The sequence below is a fragment of the Penaeus japonicus genome, unplaced genomic scaffold (genome assembly GCF_977035675.1).
Source record: "Penaeus japonicus unplaced genomic scaffold, GWHDUDI00000001_assembly GWHDUDI00000014, whole genome shotgun sequence".
Classification (NCBI taxonomy): Eukaryota; Metazoa; Arthropoda; class Malacostraca; order Decapoda; family Penaeidae; genus Penaeus; species Penaeus japonicus.
Window position 1 is genome coordinate 18,343,613 of NW_028234416.1, and position 27,129 is coordinate 18,370,741.

A 27,129-nucleotide genomic window follows, 5' to 3' on the forward strand; every position below is an offset into this window, starting at 1 on the left:
CTCTGCAGTACATGAACAATGGACACATCATATCTAAAGCTAAAAGTATAAGTTATATTTGGTACTTTTAATTACTTTGTTAGTAACATATGTAATAACTGTAATGTATGAATGTATATCCTTTTAAAATAAATAACCAACCTTTACATTTGATTTCTTTGATACAGTTGTAATGGTAGTAATATAGGTGAATAGTGAAGGTATTGTAAGGTCACTCTGGCTGATCTTTCTGATCTTTCTTGAATTATACAGAAAAAATATATACACATACATACATATGTATACATATGTGTCTGTATGTATATGTATATGTATGTATATGTATGTATATGTATGTATATATGTATAATATATATATATATATATATATATATATATATATATATATATATATATATATATATATATATATATATATATATATATATATATAATATATATATATATACATACATACACACACACACAAAATTGCAACATACAAAAGCCTTAATGGTCAAACTCAATGCACTAATATCCAAAACAAGAAACTACTTTATCTGGACAATGAGATCCTTGACATTGAGCAAAGTCCATAAGGTGAATACTGAAAGTAACTATTAAAAGTATATTTACATACTTTACACATTATTTACACTTGTACAATATCTACAACTGTACATAATGGTACAAAATGTGCCCTTTTTCATTTTATTTCTTCTCTTTAAGCTATAGTACAAAACTGAATAATTTTCAGCTGTTACATATGACATACATCTGAGGGCCATCCATTACATAAAAATATGTTTTTTGACATGCCAGCAGCATAAAACATCTACATCTAACTTTATAAAGTCTGAAGAAATTAATAAAATAGTAGTTTGTGAGATAACATTACCTTCCTCATGACTGTAAAATTACATTGAAATGAAAGAATTCATTGTGAAATAAGTGAAAGAATTGATAATCAAGATGAAACTAGTAAATAAAAAAGAAAGAAAAAAAAGAAAAAATAATATTGATAATAATACCAATACGAATAATAATCGTAACACTCTTTCTTGCAATAATAATATAAGTGATAGCAATAACAATGATAATGATAACAATAAAAGTTAAAACTTACAGCTAGAGTGCTGCACACTTACATAAGTACAAGTCTTAAAAAATAGTCTAGGCATATGCATTCTATATAAAAGCAAAGATACATCACAATCTCACACTCACAATACAAAATATATACCATAATGAAGTCTCATCATAGGGTTACACTATTGAGACATTTTCCAACTTTATGCAATTCTTTGGTTTTTAATGAGTTGGGAAAAAAAAAAAAAAAAAAAAAAAAAAAAAAAAAATCATGTCATACTGGCAGCCTTCCTGACATACATTTGTGAAAATTCTTACATAAAAAAAAATATAAAAAGGTAACTGAGAGAAGAATTGACATGGAAATGGATGAGCCTTTTTGCATATTGTTTGAATACTACCTCAGGCCTTTCAGGAATCAAAATTACTAACTAAGTAGTATACGTATCCTGCCACATACATAAACAAACAAGGAAATATAAAGAATTGATGACAAAATTAATTATCTCCTATGCAAGAAGAATACAGGAAACAAGTTCTCGCATTACTTGTCTACAAACCTTATTGAAAACATCAGTATAAAAATAGAATCTCTTGAGGGCTCCTTGCTTTCACTACAGAACTTGGGAAATTTTACCTTGGAGAAGTAAGATAAAAATAAAATGGAAAGAGCAGGTGCAAATACAGGTAATATAAATAATTGAAAGAAATCTTACTTCTAAGAAGCTACAGGATTGGGTCTACATTTTCTTATTTTTTTAGTACATATAGAAAATACTCCTCAACTTCCATTAATTGTTTTAAAATTGCAGTAAAGGGAGAAACAGAGAAAGTGGGGAGGAAGGGAGAGAATGAGGAAATGAGAAAGAAGTGAAACACAGAGGGTGATAGAGAAAAGAGAAATAAGAGAAAGAGAGACATTGAAAGGGAGAAGAGAAGGAAGAAAGAACAAGTGGAGGGGAAATATGGGAGGAAAGTAAAGAAGAGGAAGGAGAGAGAGAGTCAAGGATATTTCAAACTATGCACAATTTGTATGCATAATAAAATCTTTCTAACTTGAGTTTTTGTACTTCTAAGTTCACTGGAAATCGACGTTATACAAGTCCGGCGAAGGAAGACTCAGTATCTATCCCTTCACAGCTCTCCAAATCAAACTTTAGGATACAGCCTCTTTTTCACTCCAGGTGCGTAGCATTATTCACCGATGGGAAAAGTTCCAATGCATCGAATTCTTCCATTGTGCCCTGTGTTCCCATTGCTGATCCTTCTCTTTGGGGTTCTGAGGTAAAATTGATCTTTAATCCAATTTTTTCTATTGCGAGGGGATTTTCCAAGGCCAGATGTATATGTTCCTGGATAATGTGCTGGTGCAATAGGCCTCTTAAGCTGTATTCCTCAGGACAGAAAACACACCTGTTGGCCTTGAACTCTACATGGTTCATCTTGATGTGTCGTTGGAGGGCGGCTGCTGAGGGGAACACCTGTCCGTCACATCTGGTACACTCATACTGTTTCACATGGGCATTGAGCATGTGCTGTTCTAGAATACTCTGATACTTGTAAATTTTCCCACAGCCTAAGGCTCTGCACTTGAAACCACGGGATGGCAATGACTGATCTTCCAGTTTGCAGATTGTGAGTTCTTCGATACTTATTTCCTCCTGTTTAATGTTGGGGTGCTGTGAGAGGATGCTTGTCTCCTGTGTGTCTGCCAAGGTGGTCGTTGGCACAACAACAGCATCTTGCATCTCACCTTCCATATTGTCTCCATCATCAGTTTCCTTCAGCAAGATGTCATGTGACGATAAATGAGCCTGCCATTCAGTAAACTTTAAAAAGTTTTTAGAGCAAAGGGCACACTGTATTGTATTGTTGGGCCCAGACACAGCTAGGTCAGAAAGACTTAATTCCTGATGGATGAAATTTTGATTCTCTGGTGCAGCTGCTTGCTCTCTGTCCAAAGATTGACCAATTATATTCAGGGAGTGAGTAGTTATCACTCTCCCGTCATTGTCAATCATGTGTATCTCAAAATCTGAGTCCATGTCAGCCTCAGCATTTGTAGTACGGACACTACGGGGCTGAGTCATCACAGCATTGGGGTTCACAGATATGGAGTCCTCGGCATCCTCGTCCACTGTTCCCTCGCCTGTTCCAATCATAGCCCCACCTGTAGCCTGCAACTGATTGAGCACACTTTCATCTAGAGTCATTGACTGGGTATTGAGAAGAGTTGCCTCAATTGGACCCAGATTAAGCCCCTGTAATTGCAGTGACATGCTGCCATCTGCCATTACTACAACTGAATTTAAGTTCTCCACATTGGGCATTTCCATGACAGTTTCATTGGCATTGTTCACAGGTGCTTCCATGGGTTGTTCTTCCACCAGTTTCAACTTTGTTGGTATCGGACCTGCCCCTGAGTGCTTGAAATGCTTTATCACATGAGCTTTACGATGTCCCGACGTTCTGAACTTCATTCCGCAGTGGTTGCACTTGAAAGGTTTTGCACCCGTGTGTAGTCGCATGTGGATGTTTAGGCTTCCCTTGGTTGCAAACATTGTATTGCAGATGTGACACATGAAATCTTTTTTCCCTGAGTGTGTTTTCATGTGAACATCCAGAGTGGACTTCACTGCAAAGGACTTGCCACACTGAGCACAGGAGAAGGGTCGTTCCCCAGTGTGAGTCCTGATATGGCGAACTAAGTCTGATGGCTTCTTAAAACTCTTGCTGCAGGTGTCACACTGGTGAGCATGCTTTTGAGATTCAGCCTGTGGACATGAAAAAAGTATGTAAAAAAGTACAATGGGAATGTTTTTAAATAAAAGGAAATCATAAAAAATGGTAACAAGAAACAAACAAGTACATAGAAAAATGTCAAAAAGCTACCTAAATAATACCTGTGTTAATCTAAAAATATTTACTACACACACACTTTGTACAACTGCCTTACAATAGCAGAAATATGTCTTACTGTTGATGAAACATACATCTCAAAGCTAATGTTATAGAATTATCCATGAAAGCAAAAGATATTTACACACTCAAGTTTGTTTATAAGAAATATGAACCTGTAGCAAAGCAGTTACCTCCCATGTCAATATCAAGGGTTTACTATTCATCTTACGCCTTGGAACTGTATTTTCTCTTTCTCTGTTTACAGGTGAACTAAGAGAGTGAGAAAGAAAATATATAGAAGGGACAGCAAGAAAGAAAGATTATGTAAAACTGTATTCTGTAAATTACAATTCTCACTTTTTCCTCATCTGGGTCATCCTTCGTCATGCTGACAAAGACCTGAAGGTTGTCTTCCTGTGGTGAACTGTGCTTCTTTGATGAGCGTGGGATGTCAACCATCTCTGAGTCCCTCTGGCTTTCTTCCTCTATGGCCATCTGAGCACCCGATGACTCCTGGAGGAGAGTCTCCACGTCCTCTGCTGTCAGAGCGATCTTCACCTTACCACTTGTGTTGCTGGTTTCATTGCGCTGGTTTTGCTGTGTTGGATGAATCAATATATCTTATTTACACTAAATATGTTGACTGAGCATTAATTTGATATATGCGAACAAAAAGGGTCTGTTTGGATGGACAGTTATCGGTAAAACTGTCCTAAAACATTATGATTACTGAAATAATTTTTGTTAATCGTAGCTATATAGGGAAGACAAATAAACTTCCAAATTGAGATTTAGTTCCCTGTTACCTTTATTACACTGACTATGACAAAAATGAAAACCGCAATTGTAACATGAACAGGGTCACCCACCTTACTCCTGCTGATAGCCTGATTAATGTCTTTTATCTTGTGAGATCGTAAGTGCTTTTGGAATGCTGCAAAAGACTCAAAAAGATCCTCACACACAGCACACTGCCACATACTGGAAACACAAGAGTAAATATTAATCACATAGCATAAATGTGGTAGTAGTTTTCCCTTAAGATATTCTAAATATTTAAATAAGTCACTTATACCATAGGTCCATAATAAGATATTACTCACTGAAGAATTAAACTCAATGCAATCATTGTGACAATTCTGACACACCATACTGCCTTATCTTACCGGTAATGTTCCATCTGCATGTGTTTCAGCAGCTGATTGGGAGTGCCAAACTTCTCGGGACAGTTGTGGCACTGGCAGTGGTGCATGTTTGACCTTGAATGCTGTTGTTGCTGGTGCTCCTGCAAGAATATATTAGTGAATCATCCCTTCTTGATATTATTGCAATAGAATAATATCTTTAAATAGATCTTTCTTACAAATACTCAGAATTTTGTGACTATGAATGTACCATGAATGGAAACAGAAGCATTAAAAACTAAAATAAACAACAAAAATTGCATACCTTGAGAGCTTGCACTGAAGAAAATCCCTTGTTGCATGTTGTACAGTTGTGAGTCTTGCCCTGGGTGTGGATTCTTTTGTGTGACCGCAGGTGGGGAAGCTTGTGGAACGTCTTTTTGCACTGATCACACCTTTTGTATTTAAATTATTTTTTAGAGAGAGGGAGAGAGATAGAAAATACATGTAATTCAATGCATCAATGAAAAATACAAGGTGACAAAAACTTTGCTGTATAATAGACACCAATTCAGTTAGTTGTACTCACTCGAACACTTTTGAAACCGAGACCTCCGGTGCAGGAGCCTTGTCTTCCTCTAGGGAATTCTGTGCTGTGGAGGCATTGCTTGTAATCTTAATGCCTGTAACATCATTCACCGAATCCTGTGTGTTTAACAAATGGACTAGCTGCTCTGAGGCAATATCCCCACCACTTCCCAAGCCACTCAGATCTAACCCAGCCTGTAAAATATAAACACAAAAACATATATATGAGTAGAGTTGAACAAAAATAGAACTGCTACCTAATTAATTGCATTTCAACTTCATAATCAAACATAATGTACATGCTTAGATAAACAAAATGCTGATGTAAGTAAGAAGGGGAGGAAAAAAAAAGAAGAGAGTAAGAAGATGAACAAGGGAAAACACAAAAGTTATGTACCGGGACATGTAGAGTGAATCCATCTGAGAATCCCTCGTGATCAAAGTTGGCCTCTAACAATGTTGTTGATGAGGCATCATTTTCAGTGATTGAGGTAGGATGCGAGGCTACAACTCTCCCCTCGTTGTCACTCTCCACCAGTGTGCTGGCCAGCCCATCAGCTGTTGCATTCATTGTTTCTCCTGTAAGACTAGATTCTCCAGTGCCAAGATTTTCTGGAAGAGAGAAGGGTATCATGCTTGTAAAACTTGGAAAAATTGAGTATGGGATAGTAACTGTAACAGATAAGATGAATGTCGAATCACAATAATTCTCCAATAACAACTATCTCAGGAAAAAAAAGTTACACCATAACAGACATACACACTGGTTTAATTCAACATGCTTGTGAAAATGTGATTACAGCAATTAGAAATGTGAGTAAAACATATGATTTGGACCATCATTCCCTCACCTGGATTGACTTCGTTGCTTGCAGTTGTAATGACAGCCCCACGACCGCCTTCCAACTCCAGGTTTGTCTGTATGACTTGTGAGCTGTACTGGGAGTTCTCACTCATCACTGATGTTGGTATTGTGACCATGTCAAGGCCCCCAGGATCACCCAGGTTGTTGAAATCCTGAGTGTGGTCTAGAATGGTCTGCCGTGAGGAGAGCGAGGTAGCATAGCGAGCATTCTCTGACTCACTCAGGATGCTTGGCTGGGCCTGAATCACTGAGGTAACATTGGCCGAGTCTTCTCTTGCGGGTCCCTGTATCACAGATGGCTGGTGGACTGTCAGCACATTCCCACCAGAGGAATTGGGTATGGTCAAGATAGTTGTTCTGCCATTCTCCTGGGAAAGTTCACTCTGTAATGATGACCCCGAATCTTGCCCTGAGGCTGAATGTGGCAACAAGATGGACGTGCCATTGCTGCCTTGGAGTATTGATGTGCCTGTTGCCCCCTGAAGGAGGGGCGTTGCACCGCTCACCTGACTTGCTGAGGAACTAGGAAGAAGAATGGATGACGCAGATGACTGAGGTATAAGGACTGAGGAACCATCTAGGTGTGTTGTAATTGTCGCAGGCTGAGAGGTTATGATGACTGCCTCTCCAGACCCCAGACCATGATCCACTCCCGTCTGAAGATCAGCCAGAGTAAGACCACTTTCACTAACACTTTGTGCGAATGAAGCTGGAAGGACCTAAAAATAGAAAAGAAAGTCATTTAGCTTTATGATGTTAGTAATCTCCCACTTGCTCTCTGATAAATATGTCAATATTTTCCTGATAAAATTTACATTCACAAAAAATATTCTTCATGAATTAATACACTGGTACTGGACACTACAACTGCTAGTTCTATTAAAAAATGATGTAAATTTGCTGCATCCCTAATAATAATAGGACATATATGAGAGAGAGAGAGAGAGAAAAAAAAGGGATCACGCCCGACTACATCTCCCAAAGTGATCCAAAGCCATCATCTTCTCTTCCTCACCTGAGATGATGAGAGATCTTCCTGTTGGTGCTGATGCTGCGCCTGCTGCTGGAGATCACCCGAGAGTGGGAAGTCGCCCTCCTGGAAAACGCTGGTCATGCCTGCCAGGTCGGGGACAATGACGTCGGAGTCTGAGAGGGAGGGAGTGGCCGCCTGCTGACTGTAGAGAGTGGCTGCCAGCAATGCCTGGTTGTTGCCCTGCAGGTTCGACCCGGCCGCCCTCATCGCCTCCATGGCCAGCTCTTGCTTGTGGGTCTTCATGTGTTTTTTGCAGTTGGTGTTTGTCTTGAACGTTTTCTGGCAGTACGGGCACATGTATGGACGGTCCTGCAGGGAAAGAGGGATTCAAGTTATTCTCCTTCATTGCACATCAAGTGATCATATCAATACACAAATATTTGAAAATATTTTGGCATAAATAGTTTTGGCCTACATTTATGTCACTCCAAATTATTTATTTTGAGAGAGATAGAAAGATAGAACAATAGAGATAGAAATAAAAAGAGAGAGAGAGAGAGAGAGAGAGAGAGAGAGAGAGAGAGAGAGAGAGAGAGAGAGAGAGAGAGAGAGAGAGAGAGAGAGAGAGAGAGAGAGAGAGAGAGAGAGAGAGGGGGGAGAGAGAGAGAAAAGAGAGAGAGGGGGGGAGGGAGAGGGAGAGAGAGAGGGGGAGGGAGGGAGGGAGAGGGAGAGGGAGAGAGAGAGAGAGGGGGAGGGAGAGGGAGAGGGAGGGGGAGAGGGAGGGAGGGAGAGAGAGAGAAAGAGAGGGATAGCAAAAGAGAGAGGAATAGAAAAAGAGAGAAAAAGAAAATAAAAGAAAGAAAGAAAGAAAGAAAGAAAGAAAGAAAAAGAAAGAAAGAAAGAAAGAAAGAAAGAAAGAAAGAAAGAAAAAAAGAAAAAGAAAAAAAGAAAGAAGGAAAATAAATTATCTGATGGCTAAAACAATGAAAAAACAAATTGCACCAACCGTTGAATGTGTAGTTCTGTGTCTTTTCAGACTTCCACTGGTGGCGAAGAGATCATTGCATATTGTGCACTGGTGAGATTTCAGGCCTGTGTGCGTTTTGAAGTGGGATTTCAAAACACTCAGAGAATTAAACTGCCTGAAATAGCAGAGATCACTCATTATTATTCATTGGATGAATATGAAAAGAATGAAAGAATCTAAAAGTTAAAAAAAAAAAAAAATTGATAAGAATAATACTAATAATAATCGTAAAAATAACAAAACTACTACTACTTATAAGAAATAAGCAATAATAAAATTAGCTATACTAATGCTGATAACAATGACAACAGGGCCACTCAGGCCTTTTATCTTCTCCCTTTTAGAAATCCTGAATTCAAAACTTACTTGTTGCAACTCTCACACTGGAAGGGTCTCTCCCCAGTATGCGTCCTCTCATGCTGTTTCAAATGCGAGGACTTCTTGAAAGCCGCTGTGCAATAGTGGCACTTGTGGGGCCGGTCGCGGGGAGGTTCCCCTGTCTCAGGGAAGTAAACCTGACTGTGTCGAGAGATCTGCTTCACAGGACCTGTTGTGGCAAAATGAAAAATTCTTATTGTGTTTGTTTTTATGTTACCCATCGTCATATTATGTATTCGGTGTGATTTAGAGGGAGTGTATTCTAAACACTTCTTAAGTTTTAATTTCTTGTATACTTACGATACTGAGGAGGGGAAGAATGATAAAAACAATAGTAATGACAACAGTAGTAAGAGTAATAATAGGAGTACCATTCAAAACAGAAGAAAAAATAAAAAAATAAAATAAATAAAATGGCATGCAGGTTAAAGAAAGAGGAAAAAGTGATGACACAATCCAAAGTAACCATGTAACAGACCTGCATTTGTTATAAGTATTGGCTCCTGGAGAGGGATGTCTGGTAAGGGGATTGACCGTCTCCTCTGGGCCTGCCGATGAGGTGAGTGCATGTGGGACAACATGTGCGTCTTGCGGTGGGACACAGTTCGGAACACCTTGTGGCACTGTTGGCAGGGATAGGGCTTCTGACCCGTGTGTAGCCTGAGGAGAAGGTGGAAAAGCAAGTCATAGAAATGGAGAAAAACTAGCAACTTGCAAATATGATGTGACTGCAATTTTTCACCACCATCCACTAATTAAACCCTCTACATATCAACCTAAATGTACAATTACTTGATCTTTGTGTATCGTTATATTTCTGATAAAAATGTAAAATATACACTTTGACTTAATAGGTAAATGAATAAAAAAAATACAAATCAGGACAAGTATTCAATAAAAGTGAAAGAACACATAACCATCTTGAAGGACCTTCGCAAGATAATGAATATCATTAACATTTGTCATTAAACTTAGATCCACAGCATTCTCTTTGGGTAAGTATATAATTTTATACATCCTACTGTTCTAGATAAAGGTGCTTTCACTTACTTGAATTTTCAAAAAAAAAAAAAAAAAAACACATATAACACCCAAACACGTAAACAAAAACAACCCTAATAATCAGATCCTTCAAAAGCTGCTTACCAAGAATGGACTTTGAGAGAGGTGGCTGTGGCAAACTTTTTGTTGCACTTGTCGCAAACATGTTCCTTCACAGCGGAATGAGTCTTCATATGGGCCACCAGAGTCGATTTCACAGCAAAGGCTCGGAAGCACTTGTTACACTGCATGGGAGAATATCAGTATTACCCCCCTTCTAGTTTCAGTATTAGTGTTAAAACTTTTAGATAATACTAAAATTAGCAGCAATAGTAGTTATAGTACAAATAGTAGTAATTTTACTAATGCAAAAACATTATTTTCTAATGCAATGCCTAGAATATCAAATCACTAAAGATACTGAAGAAATATAACACACAAAATAATGACAACAACAGGAAAACATCTACTGCCTGAAGAGATTACCTTAAATGGCTTGTCATTCGTGTGAATCCTCATGTGTCGCACAAGGTCAGAGGGTTTTTTGAACTCCTTGCTGCAGTCCTTGTAATTGCAAACATGCCACTTAACATCCCCAACCATCTTCACAAACACTGTATATCTCCTGGAAATTAAACAATAATCATTTCTTATCCCTATTGCAGAAGATACATTATATCACAAATAAAGGATATGGTTCTTTTAATCTTTTGGTATATCTAATGATAAAAAAAACTATTATTATTATCCCCTTTAGTCTGATGCGATGAGGGTAAACTTTGTCATTAAAACTAAGGTAACACTATTAACCCAATCCTGACGGGCTTGGTGAGAACTAGCAACCCCCTATGCTGGGCCTATGTAACATCGCCTCAGGGACATCACACTGGTGTGTCGCCCCATCATCAGGCACTTTGCCCTGTCACACACGTGTGACACACCGTTATCATTGGGTTAATATCAATAATCTAATAGTGTTTTATGAACAATCTTATGAATATTATTCTTAATACTAAAGCCACATTCTTCTTGTGCCAAATCTTTGGCGGGGCTTGAGTCTGGTGCAACTAAGGGTATCACAAGCCTATTTGATTATAATCAAGACCCTGTCAACTATTTCTTGGGACAAGATCAAGCTAATGCATGACGTCAAATGTAAACAAATCCAAAGGTTTCCTTGTTCTATCACTGTCATTTAAATTTAATTTAAATAGATTTGGAAAACAAGACAAAAATAGGTGGAATATCAACAGAATTGATACCATATATGTGACAAGTTAATTTTTGACTAGAAATTAGATAAGACAGCACAACAAATGCATAAGCTATAGGTGAATATTACAGTGGGTTTTGAGGAGGTTGCAGATGTGCATAGTACTTATCTGTGAATTTTTTAACAAAAGTTCTTTCAAAAACGTTATCATAAAGTTTAGAAATGGAAATGAGAGTAACATAGATCAAATAATGTCATCATGCTTACCCCAGACTTTTATTTACAAATGATGTCACAAAGCATAGTCGAACACATGTTTTTGAAAATGCAACTCACTTCATGCTGCACTCATTGCTCCTGTCAATGAGAGTAATTACGCGCAGCTTCTTGCACTCTTTTATTTTGGCAGCAGCATTTTGGACCCCCGTGATCCAGCTGTCATCGTCATGTATTCGGTCGTCTGTCTCCATCTTGACCTTACCCACTAAGAGGAAGATTATAAGAAATTTCATATCATAAATAATATAAATATGATATACCATACTTATGACGCCAATGATGAAGATAATAACGATGATAACAACGATAACAATAATACCATTAAAAATACCAAACATATAACAACAATGCTAGCAAATGTATTTTAAAAATTACATGAATTTGTCTGATCCTTCGTTTGTGACAATCCACTATTCTTTAAAGCTTGTTGCAAAATATCCCCATCGTTCCCACTCTCTCCAAGACCCCCTTGCTCTGATCTCATGCCCTGAAATAAAGAGAAAAGGATGTAAGTGATTAATATTGCTCTCAGAGTAAAATGTTTCCATTTTATAATGGAAACATTATACTCTGAGCTTATATACTGTACTTTTAAAACCTTCCTTCAATAGAAAAAAAAGATAATCTGATTATTTTATAATACCCTATATCTTTTAGATGGATTTCATCGTTCATGAGTAATGCTACTACACTATTTTACCAATATGGTACGACACAACTGTGTTAAAAACAAACATAAAACTGTAGACAAATATGATGGCATTAAACAAAGGTGTTGCAATATCAAAATCAACTCATGCAATAAAGACTTTGGTCTACCTGGTCTCGCTGGCCACTTTTCTCCAAGTCTAAGATTTCCTTGATGACATCTCTGATATCAGATGATACATTCAGCCCCTATGAAGGAAAGGAGTTAAGAAGGAGACAAAAGACAAAGATATGAAATGATATACAAGATATATCCATATTTAACAGATATCTCATATATTAATATATTAAACACACAATTTTTTTTAGAATAAAAAAAAGTTACCCAAAGGAGTTTTTTTGTACAATAAATTAAAAAAAATTTAACTAAATATCATATATTCTTACAATGACTGCTTCTGTGGAGTGAGCCTTTGACTTGTGGGCACTGAGACTTCCAGAGCTCTTGAATATACATGAACATTCGTCACACTCAAACATCTGTACACCGGCTAAGTTCACTGGGTGGACACGCTTTATGTGGCAGCGCAAGTTACCTGGAAAAATAAATTAAAATGATAACTATAATAATGATAATGTTACTAATTGTAAATGACCATTCTTATCATGTTATTCAAAAGCATTTGGAAGTATTTTCTGTAGAAAAAAATAAAATAATGATAATGACAACCATCAGCAACACAATTATGCCCAAGTAATAATCAAGGAAACAAAAATGCCATGTATGCCTTACTCTTTTGTACAAAATCTCTGTTGCAGAATTCACATTTGTAGGCCTTCTTGCCAGTGTGGATGTCCATGTGGATGAGCATTGTGTACCTTTGGTTAAAGGCTCGATCACATCCAGGGTGAGTGCACTAAAAGGTAGATTAAGATAAATTATTTGTCTCTAATATTTAACCTTTTTCTTTTTAATTCTATATTTTCTATTAAATATACATTAGAAAGAGCACAACAACAATATCTTTCAACACTTCTAGCTCATAAGTCTATATATGAAAAAGGAGTAAAATTGCAGTGGAAAAAAGGCACCGTAAGTAATTGTTTGGACTGTTTATCAAGTTGTGTATTAAAAGGAACAATAAAAGATGAAATCAGGTCAACTTCAGCCAAATGCTTCAAATACAACCCACCTTGAATGGTCTCTCTCCAGTATGGATCCTCATGTGTCTTATCAACTGTGAGGGTTTTATGAAGTTCTTACCACACTCTTGGCACTTATTTTCAAATTTGCAGCGATCTGCTAGTCTTCTTCTTGGCTTTGTTTGGGTTATTTTCTTGACCTGTGATCAGAGGATAAAAAGTAAATCTTACAATGTGCTTCACAATTGAATTATATATATCATTTCAAAATCAAAGTCTGGTTTTCTAACAACAGGATATGAGAAGCAACTAAAGAAAAATAGATATGCACTTCTAGCTTCAGTAGCAACAAAATAAGAATCTCACTGACCTTCTTATGGACTTTCATGTGATGTGTAAGTAACCCTTGGTTTGTAAATTCTGCTCCACACTCCTTGCAGTCCAGGCTTGATTTCTTGTGTGCCCCCATGCCATCCATACCATCTCTATGCCGCTGATAGTGTGGTTCCAGTTGACTCTGCAATGATAAAGAGCCTTTTTCCATCAAATATCAAAATAATTAGAGTTAGTGACAGCCCTGTATTTACCTCATCCTCTAAAGAGAACCTTGGTTTGAAGTTTCAGCTGCAAACTCTGTGCAGTTCAGCTTTGAACTAAGACTTACCACAGATACAAACTCCTCCTGACAGATTTCACACGTAACAGTCTCATCCTCCTCGTGGACCGCTAAGTGGGCTTTGAATGAGGCTAGGCGTCTGAAGGTTTTGTCACACTCTGGACACACTAGTTTTTCCGTGGAGTGTAATGCCTCATGGAGCTGCAAATTTTTCTGCAAGAGAAACAACAACAAAAATGTTAATTGTAACTCTTCTTTTTATAATGTTGTAATAAACATTACACAATTTAATCTATCAATCATAAAAGAAAACCAAATACACATTAAAATACCAAGCCCAATATCAAGTATATATCAGTTATACATATTAACATAACAAGCCAAGTATCAAGTACATATCATAATTTATGTAAAGAAGAAGAAGAAGAAGAAGAAGAAGAAGAAGAAGAAGAAGAAGAAGGAAGGAAGAAAGGAAGGAAGAAAGAAAGAAAGAAAGAAAAGAAGAAGAAGAAGAAGAAGAAGAAAAATTAAAAAGAAAAAAAGGCAGGACACTTACTTGTACATTAAATGAAGCATCACAATCACAACACTGGTATGGCTTATCTTCCGAATGTTTCTTTAAGTGTTTCTTATACTGGGGCCATTTCTCAATTGTTAGGTTACAATGTTCACAAGTAAATGGTCCCTTTCCAATGGGTGGTTCCATCTCAGTCTGCATCTAAAAAAAAAAAAATATATATATATATATATATGGAGAATTTCTAAATACAAATATAGATTCACATATATTTGCAAATATTCTCACAGACACACATATGCAGTCACTCTCACACACACACACACACACACACACACACACACACACACACACACACACACACACACACACACACACACACACACACACACACACACACACACACACACACACACACACACACACACACACACACACACACACACACACACACATACATACACACACGCACACACACACACTCTCAATCACAATCACAATCACAATCACAATCACAATCACAATCACACTCACACTCACACTCACACAAGCATGCACATGCAGTCATGCTAAGCTTTTTCAGACATAACTTTGTAGCAGTGCTGTAATTTAGCTTCAAAATGTGACCAAAATCAATATTCTATCATAAGAAATACCTATATAATGATTGTTAACCCATTCCCACCGGCACTGTTCCGTCTTTGCATGGCTGCAATGCCAGGGCTCTCGAACGCATAGGCCTAAATCAATTATACGATTGACGGCGCATGCCGGCACCCGGCACTATGCATATTACATAATCGCCGTCTATGGATGGCGGCCAGCGGTATTGGGTTAAAAGTGAAATACTGCTAAATAAGGATCATTGAAAGAAAGGTGCATGTGGCACAATCAGGAAGTGGGTGGCCAATGCTCAACAAGGTTCAGCAAATATGCTTACCAACAGAACACAGCCACACTCTTCTAATAAAGAAATCCCACTTTGAACTAAAATTATGACTCATGCATGACTCCAAAATAAGTCATCCTCATACATGATTATCACAAACCAAGAGTTCATTCCTCAAACTCCAATATATTGAGAAATGCGTGAAAATCTAATATCAATTGATATCATGATTATAATTTCCTTACCTGTTTCTTGCTGGGTATGTGCATCTGGTGTGGTATAATTGTCTCCGTTTCATTTAAAGCCGAGTTAATAAGACTTCCTCCTTCTAGCGTGACTGTGTCATCTACGCCGGCCTCAGTCGCAGTCAGCACCATCTGTATGAAGAGTGTCACGATTAACAGCAATTTTCAAGCTATTTAAAGTTTAACCATCTTTTGCAAGAATATATCCTCATTTTGATAATTCTTTTACCCTTACATTTAAGACAAAGTCCAGTATATGCCAAACTTATGAACACTGATACACAAAAGTATGCAAAAATATGGAGTGCAATAATACATGAAATATTACACTTTTATCTACACAAATAGCTGACATCTGTCATTCATAAGTCTATTGGCCTTCCCTGATCCTTATCATATTTTCTAAGGATGAGAAAAAAACTATAAATTCTTGAAATTTCGAGGGCTGAGCTTACTCTACAAATTATTAGAGTTGGACATGTTGCCTCTAATGTGACCAAAGGTTCTCCATTGACTAATGGTGTGCTTACTCAGTGTTCGAGGAACCCTATTATCTTGTCCTGAAGCCACTGAAGGATAGACTTACTTGTGTGATAGGAATTGTTACCTTCCATGAAGACAGCCCACCTTAAATATTACAGAAATATAGGGCAAATAAAAACAAAGTAGTCTGAAATAATTACTCCTTCATCCCCCCCCATAAAATAACAATCACTCTCACCCTGATAACTAAAACGCCCCAGAACCTTGTGTTTTCATTCTATCGTAAGTAATTTCCTTTTGTCAAGTAGGTCACTGCAAACCAGCTGGAACACCAACAGACCTTGACAATAGTTCATTCTGAATGAAGCATCATTCTTCCAGCGTACATGCTGCCACTTGACCATGTACCAATGAAGGCAGTTGGTGGCAAAGATGATTCTATACTCTTGTTGCTGGAGTTTACTGCAAGTTTTTGTGTGTTCATTTTGAATGAGGCAGTTTCGAGAATTTTTAAGGCCTTTTCTTTAGGGGTCACTTTTGACTTGATATTTAATAGGATTTAAAGTTCTTGATGATATAAATTTTTCTTCTGACCTCCTTTCAAGTTTCTTAATTCCCATCTGAAAATATTTGTTTTTCAAGTCCACACTTTAACCCATTAACGCCGGGTGACAAGATATCACGTCAAGTGGATGCGATATTTCGTCATGGCTAATCTCCTGGGCGGCGCGCCAGGTGATCGGGTGTATAGCCATTGGCTGTGTCCAGTGCGGGCGAGAATCCCGAGGCATTAGGCTTATGCGTTTGAAATATCAAATAATTTGGAGCCAAAATAGACCTGTCGTTAATGTAGTAGCTTGCGGAGACCAATGATGGAAGCTTTTCATAAATCTTTCTTTCTTTGTGGATCTATTTTGGAAAAAGTCAGTAGGTGTCAATGTACAACTTTGGGAACTAAAACAACTTGAATCAGATAGGAGACAGCAGGGTTTTGAGGCACATTGTGGAAGCTCTTTATAGAACTCAATCACTTATTTCCATCAGAATTATATTTTAAAGTATGCTACAGATGATGATGAGTTTTAAGATTTATTTTTCTCAAATTCTTGATTATAAATATCATAAAAATATACAGATTTCTTCTTTCACTGTACACTGGTACACTTGGTCACAACAATCCTTTCCTTTCAAGGCAAGTTCAAGCTCATGCTAGCAAAAGAAATAATTGTATCACCAGTAGATTTTTTCTATTATCCTCATACAATCCAAATTTGTTCTGACTAAACTTTCTATGACAAATAATGGCTTGGCTGCATGTATTTGAGAATACTGCATCAGATTCTAAAAATACTGACTGATTCCCCAAGAATATATATGCAGACTTTTTTTTGACCTATGACATCTTTTGACAAAGGTAACCATTATTTTGAAGGGAATATTCTTCCTTTCAAGATTATTTACTGAATAATAAATTAACAACAAAAATACTACTAAAACATTCAACTGAGCTGTCACACACATGAGCAGAGCTATACTTTTACAGGTAAGCATAATGAAAAAAATTATCATTTGACATTAAATTTACATTTGGCATTTGTGTAGTGGTAATCATTTTGGCACACACTGAAGTTGCCAACAGTATTTAATTAGCTTTCCAATATAACAGTGCAGTGAATTGAGAGTGTGAACTGTTAATAGCCCACTACTACCATTCTTCACACAATGAGGCAACTGCATTGCAAACTGACCAAAATACAGGGTAAAAGGGACATCATAGATACACCTACCTGACCATTGACAATACTCAAGGACGTAAACTGAGGAATTGCTCCATCCTTTTGTGTAAGGCACTCGTCAGCATTTGCCAATATGACCCCAGACTGTCCCATGTCTCCTCCAACCTGATTGACTGTGACCATGCTTCCATCCAGCTGCAGGAATCCACCCCTGTGTAAAATATACATAGATTGCTAGGTAGATGGATAGACGCATAGATAAATTATAGATATCTAGCAAGATACACTTGTAAACAGATGTTAATCTATAGATTAATATTTAAGATAAAGGTTTACAAAAGCAAGGTACTATTTTATCAATTGTATTTCCTCTCTATCAAAATATTTTGCTATTTAATTTTTTAGTAGGCTTTTAGTATTGACAAGCACAAAATATATATGCAATTTGGAATTGATTCATAAGAGCAAAAATATTCATTATGAAAAAAAATAATAATAAATAAATAAAAAATAGAAATCCCGAGAATACTATGAAAAGAAGCATTAACACAATTTGCTTCTCGCTCAAGGTACATAATGAAACAACTCAATTATAGTGCATTATAATGATACATTTTATTTCTAAAAAAAAAAAAAAAAAAGTATAAAAAAAAAAAAAAAAAAAAAAACAACAACAACAACAACAACATTGACTGTCCTGGGTCACAGTAGCTGCCACATCAACAAACCCTGCATTTTGTGGCAAAAGCACTTAACCAAAATACATGTAAGCATAACAAATTACAAAAAAAGACAATTCATTCACTATTTACCAATACAATCATCATCAATCATACCATCCATGTGCCCTTGAAAGCCTCAGATAATTCAACTTCACTTCTGAATTTCCCATCTTCCCTCAACACGTTTTTCAACAACTGCCAGAATCCCGAATGTTGCCCATACTCACCGATCTTGCAAGTCACTAAAATTGGAGCCGACAGTCGCCTCAGGGAGGTCATGCAGCGGCACCAGACGACTCTCGCTCCCATCTTCTCCCATGGATATCTGGGAAAGTCATTTGATTTTAGGTTTTGTGGATTAATGTTGGCAAAGATGGGTTGTTCCTAGGAATGCAATGCTATATGGAGCAGCATTAAGCAAATATGGGCCCCCTCATGAGTGGGTTAAATAGAAGAAAGAAAGAAAAAAAAAAGGGTTTTCATGTAAATAAATATATAGTTACTAGTAGAAGTAAGAATAGGTTAAGTAGATACACTAACACATTTAGAATTTTTTTCAAGTGATAAAACTTTTAATAAAAAAAAATAAAAAAATTATTCTAACCCTTCACATATATATAACAAAAATCTATTAACCCCTTCACTACAACAAGTAGAAAACGCGCCCCCACGCCGAATCCGGGGTGTCGGTGCGCGCCAAATTTTAAACGTTGCTATTGAATATAACATTTTTCAAGCCAAAGCCCCAACAAGTCTTAAGCCAAAACCTCAACATAATCGTCATGTACTATATATCAAATATATGGATAATCAACCTATTCCCCCTGTGCATGTGACAAGTTATTTACATGGGTTGGGAGGAGGGTGAGAAGTGACCTTGGTGAAAGAACTCAGACTCAGATGACAAAAGAAAACAGTTGAAATAGTATGGTAAACTAATCATAACAAGTTTTATTTTTACATAATGTTCCATAAAGAAATAATAAAATTATTGCTAGTAGAGTATATCCATACCTCTCCTGGTATAAGCGAATCACATGCCTACGTAATAATAATGAAAGTCAAGTAAGCCATCGTATCATATACGAGCTATATACTGAAAGATCTCATACAGTATCCAGAAGAAAAAAACACCAATGCTAACACAACTCAGCCATGACGCAGTATGTGCGTCCTCGGATATGTCACGAGGGCTGCGATGACGCAGTATATGCGTCTTCATAGTAAAGGGGTTAAAAAAGAAAGAAAAAAAAATTAATTAATAATAATAAAGTAAAGTAAAGTAAATCCACCAACCTCACTAGGCTCCAAGAGTAAGGTCCGTGTTCCATCAGGATTGTTTTTCATGAGGATGTGCGCACTGAATCCTTGAGTCGTAGCTGATACCCCAGAGCTTCCTCCATTCCGAGAGACGCCCCCATCACCCCCTGGGTCATGCAACTGAACCAGCTGGATTGGCAGAGTAAGCATTCCACTTCCATCTGTTAGTGAGCCTGCAGATGTTTCAAAATGATAATATACCATTAATAGGGAAATAATCTGGTAAAAAAAATAACCAATAAAAAAATTAATAATCACAATTTAGGCTAACAGACAAATAAATATATAACAACTAAATGAATAAGCAAATAAAGCCAATTTTTAAACAAACTAAATCAGCTAGAATACAGAAAATAAAATGAACTATCCACTCCTTACCCTGAGACATTATATGTGCATTTGACAGGAACGAGCCCGACTGCTGTCCGAGATCATAAGAAAGTTCTCCAGGGCTGACGACCACAGTCCCAGATCCCAAATCCCCACCTGTAACCTCTGTCACCTCCATTTTGGCTCTGAAACACAAGGGCAGTGTTACGTTCATGATCATTGGTCTTGGTGGGTTTGCTGTATTTTGTTTCTTTATTTCCTTTTCTTTTTTTCTTTTTTCCCCTCTGATGTACTTCTTGCATTCATTTTGAAATAAGAATTGTGAACAGAACTAGAACAAGTCAGTTCAATATGATAAAACATAACTTAATATAGGGATCAAGACAAGTGTGATCAAAAGGGGATAATAACTTTTATCTTTAACTTGCCCCTTTTGGCTCTATCAATATTCCTCATTAGAAAATATACCAGAACACAGCAAGTTAACCAATGTCTATAAAAAAAAAAATTAAAAAGTTAAGAATGAATTCTCCATCATCGTCGAAAAAAAGGCAATCATTCTTCATATATTTTCTATTCAAAATTTCTTGAAACTTTAACCTGACCATTTTTTTCTTCAGTCCTAAATAATTTTTGAGTTGACAAACAATAATCTTGCTTATCATTTGGATCTCATATCTAACTATTTCCATTGTTTCTGAGTGCACACATTCAAGAAACTTCTTATAAATGTGGTAGATACATATGTAAAGACCCCTACCCATTTAAATACAGCCCCATCTCAAAAACATAGTCTAATTTGATAGGTATGATCACTTTTAACTTGTGACAATTATGTCACAGAAGACGAATAACTTAATCTCTTGATTCCATGTACCGTTTACCTTGTACTATCTATTTGCCTGAAACTGTAATCATATTTTTAATACTACTTTAATAGCATAATCTCCTCAATAATAGTAATACACTAATATTCATAGAATTCTTTATTCTTCTGTAAATGAGAAAAGTTTACAAGCTCACTTGTATCAATATTATTTTAAAATAATTCTGATTTGAAACTTTTGGTTTTCTAATGTAAGACATAACCAGCTTAACGAAATAATTCTAAAAGTTCCTAATATGTTTCCATGCATACTAATTCATATTTCATAAGTTAGTATAAATAGAAATAGCCTTCCTTACTCTCCTTACGAAGGTTTCTCCAAAAAGTCTTCTTTATTTTCCCTTGTACCTCTCTCTATCTTCTTCCATTCCCTCTCAACAAAGGCCAATCCTCCAGTCTCTCATCTTCCTCGTGCCTTTTAACCTTTTCTTCCCTGAAAACAAGAGAATAAGACAGGGTTAACATTAGATGATACCTTTTATATATGATATATTTTATATCACACTAAATACTCTATTCATTCGTAATATGGTTCTATAATTTAAACTTCATTTTTATTATACGTACATCCCAGACCTTACACTTGTAGTTAATCCTCCTAACCGACCCTGCTTTAGATCATCTTTTTTTTTGTAATATTTGCAACTTTTTCCCATTTTCCCTCAACGTTCCCAGATTTGATGATTCACTGTTCAGGAAGTATTTGCCACAGCTGCATGAGATAAACATTTTGTGGTGTGTTAAATCAAGCTCATCAAAGATTAAGGACGGTAACTATTTTTTACTCTTGACATGTCAACCAAAGGTGTTTCTGAAACTTGATTTTTTTTTCTGGTTACTAGTCAAGTCGCTAAAGGTATTAAAAATTCTATAAATCAAATTTCAAAAGACTAAATTCATAGAACTGTAGCTGCATGATAAACCTTTTCAATAGTAAAAATATTCTATACTCTCTTTGAGAGAGCAGATGGGGAATTTATTGGGTTTTTCTTCATAATGATAAAGTATTAGATGTCTACAACAATTTATATGTTATCCTCAATTGCCAAATTTGTCCTTGTGTAAGAAAAAAATTAATCCATTGTGGACGGGTGTCATGACATACATACCAATTAGGCCTAAAAGACGGGTGTCAATGCGGACATGACGCTACATCGGGATTTGCTCACAGCTGAAGTGCACACACAGTCACAAAGTATTATGGCTGTAACAGTGCTAGCTCCAGAGCTACAGAGTTCCAAAGTCAGCCTAAACCCATATTTATGATGGATTTATAGAAAAACATTGTTTGGGCTAGTCTGCACTACAAGGAGGGTGGAGAAAACACTTTCCCCATTCCTCTAATTTTTAGCTGATGCCCCCAGTCCTGACGACCAATTAGGTCGTAACGCGCCCCGTCCACAATGGATTAAAATGTTTAAGACAAATTTCAAAATACCACTAGACAATCCCATAAATCCACTACAATAATGTGCAGCTTCAAGCAATTGCCACGACTGACACACAATTACAGAAAGAGAGAGCTTGGACTGGTTCCTGACTTGAGAATAATTTCCCTGTCTTGCTAGAATTTACATAGTAAAGGTTTCTTGACCTTTGCCAGGACATAGAGATGCCAAGGCCTATGGTGGATGGGTGTATGTCCTGTAAATATTTACCATACACTGCAGAAAAGTCCCTTGCAAACACAATGCCACAAGCATGCATCCACACATTTCCAAACATAAATCTATATACAATGATCAATTTTATTTAGCAGTCAATTACAACTTTACTTGTTGACAAATTAACCCATTCGCGCCGGATGACGTGCTGACATGTTTCGTGGTTTTTGCATCAGACGCTGATGACGAGATATCAGGGCAAGGCCGGCACTCGGGGTGAGCGAGCAGGCAGCCCAGGCTCACGGCTTGTGCACCCAAGAGTCTCGAGGCATTAGGCTTATGCATACGAAAACCCCGGCATTACGACCATACAAAGCCGGAATCACCCCAGCGTGAGTGGGTTAAGGGTCAACCTATCAGGGTCAGATTTAAAGGGATATAAAGGGGACAATTACAACAAGTCCCCAGACTTAGTGCTTCATTCACACAAAATGTGATAATCATAGAATTAGTTTTATTCTCTAAAATAATCAAGATGCTGCATAAAGAATAATCTGAGACTCATTACTACCCATGAAAGTACCCTGTGCATACTGCATGTCTATAAGGAAAGTATGGGACATTTTGTCAGGATCTCAGGTGTGTAATGAAACAAGTATACAGTGCTCAATAATAGTACACTCCAGTGAGAACTTATTCAAATTTCTTGAATTAGTTGTAACTTCTAAGATTTGCTTTGAAAGTCTCCCAAAGAACAATACTTACATCATAAACATATTATTACATCCAATTATTTCTATTTACAATGAATGCCAATCATAATCTACTGGTCGTGCCTTTTTCCACCAATGGTTTTACAAAAATTATATAAATGTGTAATGAATAACTGAAAAAAGCTTGGGTGTACAAATGCCATATTTTCCATACTGGACTGTATATTGAGAGCATTGTCCTCAAGATGACAGTATGTTGTGTTTGTTAAAGATTTTACAGATGCTAAGTGTAGAAAGAAAGACTTGGTAGATACTGTGATGTGAAGCAGAAATGTTATATACAACTTGTCAGTTCAAATTACCTATGTAATGTGTGATTTGCAAATTAGGTGATTTGTTGCAGGCTGGTAAGACTGAGCGAGAATTTACTTATCCCAGTCGAATTGCTTCAAAGGTGTATCTGCCAGGAATATATTTTTGACCTACTCTCACATGATGTGTTTTCATTGAATGTTTCCCTTCAAACTTTAGTTGCTGATGCAAATAGAAACAGTGAGAATTAAATTCAACCTTTTTGGCTCAGTTGTTATCCAGAGTGCAAACAACATTATCTTACGCACCCGTACAGAGAAAGAAAAGCTTGGTCACATGCATAGCTTAAAGAATTTAAGGTACCACAACTCTTCATACCTTCACTGATTATCAGTAATCTATATAACTATAGTCTCTATCTAAATCTAACAGCTAATCATACTGAGAAATAAAAAGTCCTTTATTCTATTTCATTTTTTTAATGAATAAATGTGGCTCACCATTCCCTTCAGTTCACTTAATCCTTTGACAAATATTAGAACTTCTAAGCTAAGGGGCCCCTGAACCAGAAGTACCCAAGCCCCTCTCCCCCCTCCAAGGTCCATATCCTGTCCTGCAACCTATATCTGGCCTCAGTGCACTGGCCTGTAATAATAACCTTGGGGAGGATATTGCTAATGCACTGGATGACAAGCAAAAGCAAATCTATGTGACAATGCCCAGTAAATGTCAACGCCAGACTGCACCCAATGCCCTGACTTGTCAATATCCAACGGCAAGTGAAGGTTACCGTATTTTGGGGAATGTGAGTAACCAAGTATCCGGTTAGACAGGACTAGATCATAAGATTAAAGCAGATGCAACTGACCCATTACTTTAAATGATATTAAGCAGGAAGGAAAGGTCTGGGTTCAACTAAATCCTTTCTTGTCTGAGGACAGAACAATTTAAATGTCTTTTAGTTACTACCATCATCATATTTCCTTTTCCATTACTTTTTTGTAGATCAATATAACCTAAATCCTGTATACCAAGAGGAGGTTGACCACTTAGTATGAGGGAAATAGGAGTAATCTAGTTAAAAGAATAAGCAATGGAAAGCACACACATACGTAAGCCCTTCTCAGGTATAAAAGATTGGTTCATCGCCCCTGTCAGCTTGCTATAACTCATACCCAAGCCTTCGTTTCCCGATTACCCTCCTACCATGACCCGTTTCCCTTCCCCATGAATAAAAGCCCCTTCCCTCCGTGCTCCATGAACCTTTGTTTCCTCCCCCGAGCGCCCTGCGTCCCTCGGCATGGCATCTCGTGCGAAGGGGACGTCTCGCCTCATAATTAAGAAACCAATGGCTGGTCCATTTATGTCATAATGACCCTTAGTGGGGGCCCTCTGTCCTTGATTATCTCATGATCTCATATCCTAAAAAAAAAAAAAAAAAAATCTGAAATCTGAAATCCAGGGCAGGAAATCCGAAATGTGGGAATCTGTCACTTGTTATTAAGTCATGTCATTATCCTAAGGAGGAACCTGTCCTCCCTTCGGTCGGATCTCTCGCGACCTCGTGTCCCCTATGAAATCTGAGACAAAAATCCGGGGGAAATCCGAAATCTGAAATCTGTCACTTGTTGTTTTGTTATCATTCTCGTCCTGTATTATTCCGCGAGTTATCTAGTACCTTTTGCACTAACCCTTCTCCTCTCTCCACTCCTCTTTTCCGACTCTTTCCACCCTCGCTCCTCACTTCTTCCTCTTTGCTCAGGGCCACAGAGGAGAGGAAGTTAAGAGGAACGCAGTAAATAGGGCGAAATAAGGCGATTTTCTCTTTGTTTTCTAGCGAGTCACTATTGCTAATGGCGGTTCTACGTTCTCGCAAGTGACGTCACGGCGCCTCTTCGCCTCCCTCGAGTGGCGGGAGGTTTGAATCTTCCTCTGGCGGGGTTGGCGGGGTTTAGGGCGGTTTGGAGGTTTTTAAGGGGTTCTGAGGGGATATAATAGGGATTAAAACTTGGAAAGCGGTTTGGAGAGGTTTATAGGGGTCTGCTATTGGTTTATAAGAAGGAAATATTTTTAATGTCGATTTAGGTTTTTGGTTTGGTTAGAAAGGTTTAGAGGGGGTTTAGTTTCGAGGTTCACAGGTATTTTTAGCATTTGGGTTTTTATTTTGAATTTCGTTTTTGCTTTGTAGGCTGAAGTTGGTGTGGATAGTCATGTTGAAAGAATTTATAGGAATTTTCAAGGGGGTTATAATGCCGGTTGTGGGTGCACTGAGGGGATCTCACATTATTTTAAGAATTACAACAAAAATGTTTTTTTTCGTTAAGAAGTTTTAAATCCTAGTTTGTAAGGTTTAAATTTTCTTTGAATTCTTTCTTCTTATTCTTTCTCTCTTTTTCATTCTTTCTTCTTCGCCCTCCATTACATTACGAACAATTTTATAGTTGTTCTCTCCCTTCGTCTTGCTTCTCCTTTTCCTTTTTTTCTTTCTTGACAAAAATTAAACAAAGAGAGAAAAAAATAACAACAGTATCAATTGTTGCAAGAGTTAACTAAAATGAAATTGAAGAATTTGATTTTTACTCTACTCTTGATTCTGTCATAACAATTACAGTGATGATTATGTTGATAATCATAATGCTAACAATAACAGTGATAACGATAATGATGATAATAATCATAACAACAGATAGCAATCCTAGTGCTACTACTACAATTAATAACAACAATGAAAATGTTATAACAATTATGATAATAATGATGATAAGAAGAAGGATACTAACAACAATAACAATAAGATACCAAAATCATGATATTAGAAATAATAATGATAATGATCATAATGATGATAACAACAGCAACGGCGACTATGATAATAATAGAGTTGATAATGATAATACTAATAATAATGTTAATGATAATGATAATAATAACATGATAACATAATGATGGTGATAATGACAACAATGAGAATGATGATAGCAATGAAGATAAGGATAACGATGATAGTAATGAAACTATCAAAGGATAAGAGTAGCAATAACTGTGATAGTAATGATGATAATAAGGATAAATATCATGATAGCAATAATAAGACGAATGAAAATAGTAATGATAATAGTATTGGTAGTAATAGTGATAATGTTAGTGATGATGATAATAGCAATAGGGAGAATAATGGATACGGATAATAACGATAGTAATGATAATGATGATAATACTAATGATAATAGGAGTAATTATAATGTTAATAATGATAGTAATAATGTTAACAATAATAGTGAAAGCAATAATAACATTATCATGATATTGATTATTATCATTATCATGATCATATCACCATTATCATCATCATTATTATCATAATTATAATCATCGTTGTTATCATTATCATTATCATCATCATTATTATTATCATTGTTATCATCAATATCATTACTGTTATTGATATCATTATTATTATTTTCATTCAATTTTTGCCGCTCGTATCCCCCATCTCTAAAACAAATTT

General features: G+C 36.7%; 1 protein-coding gene across 10 annotated transcripts; it reads right to left on the reverse strand.

The window, feature by feature from the left end:
- Positions 1 to 1,304: 1,304 nt before the first annotated feature.
- Positions 1,305 to 25,501, reverse strand: LOC122259527 (uncharacterized). Of its 10 annotated transcripts, none has more exons than XM_043026368.2 (31): positions 25,313 to 25,501; positions 21,560 to 21,704; positions 21,292 to 21,425; positions 20,155 to 20,291; positions 19,753 to 19,949; positions 18,684 to 18,781; positions 17,786 to 17,945; positions 15,516 to 15,647; positions 14,421 to 14,582; positions 13,913 to 14,077; positions 13,619 to 13,765; positions 13,299 to 13,448; positions 12,899 to 13,022; positions 12,553 to 12,701; positions 12,277 to 12,354; positions 11,833 to 11,944; positions 11,515 to 11,662; positions 10,452 to 10,590; positions 10,071 to 10,210; positions 9,403 to 9,584; positions 8,913 to 9,093; positions 8,526 to 8,661; positions 7,562 to 7,888; positions 6,533 to 7,265; positions 6,079 to 6,293; positions 5,683 to 5,876; positions 5,419 to 5,548; positions 5,136 to 5,254; positions 4,839 to 4,950; positions 4,327 to 4,566; positions 1,305 to 3,842 (listed from the first exon to the last, which is right to left on the reverse strand). In XM_043026368.2, the coding sequence occupies exons 4-31, from the start codon at positions 20,282 to 20,284 to the stop codon at positions 2,244 to 2,246; spliced, it is 6,399 nt and encodes a 2,132-aa protein (XP_042882302.2). In that variant the 5' UTR covers positions 20,285 to 20,291; positions 21,292 to 21,425; positions 21,560 to 21,704; positions 25,313 to 25,501; the 3' UTR covers positions 1,305 to 2,243. The 10 variants fall into 10 exon arrangements, with proteins under 10 accessions (XP_042882302.2, XP_042882299.2, XP_042882301.2 ...); XM_043026365.2 differs by having other exon boundaries at positions 25,300 to 25,501; XM_043026367.2 differs by lacking the exon at positions 25,313 to 25,501 and adding an exon at positions 23,672 to 24,099.
- Between the last annotated feature and the right edge of the window lie 1,628 nt (positions 25,502 to 27,129).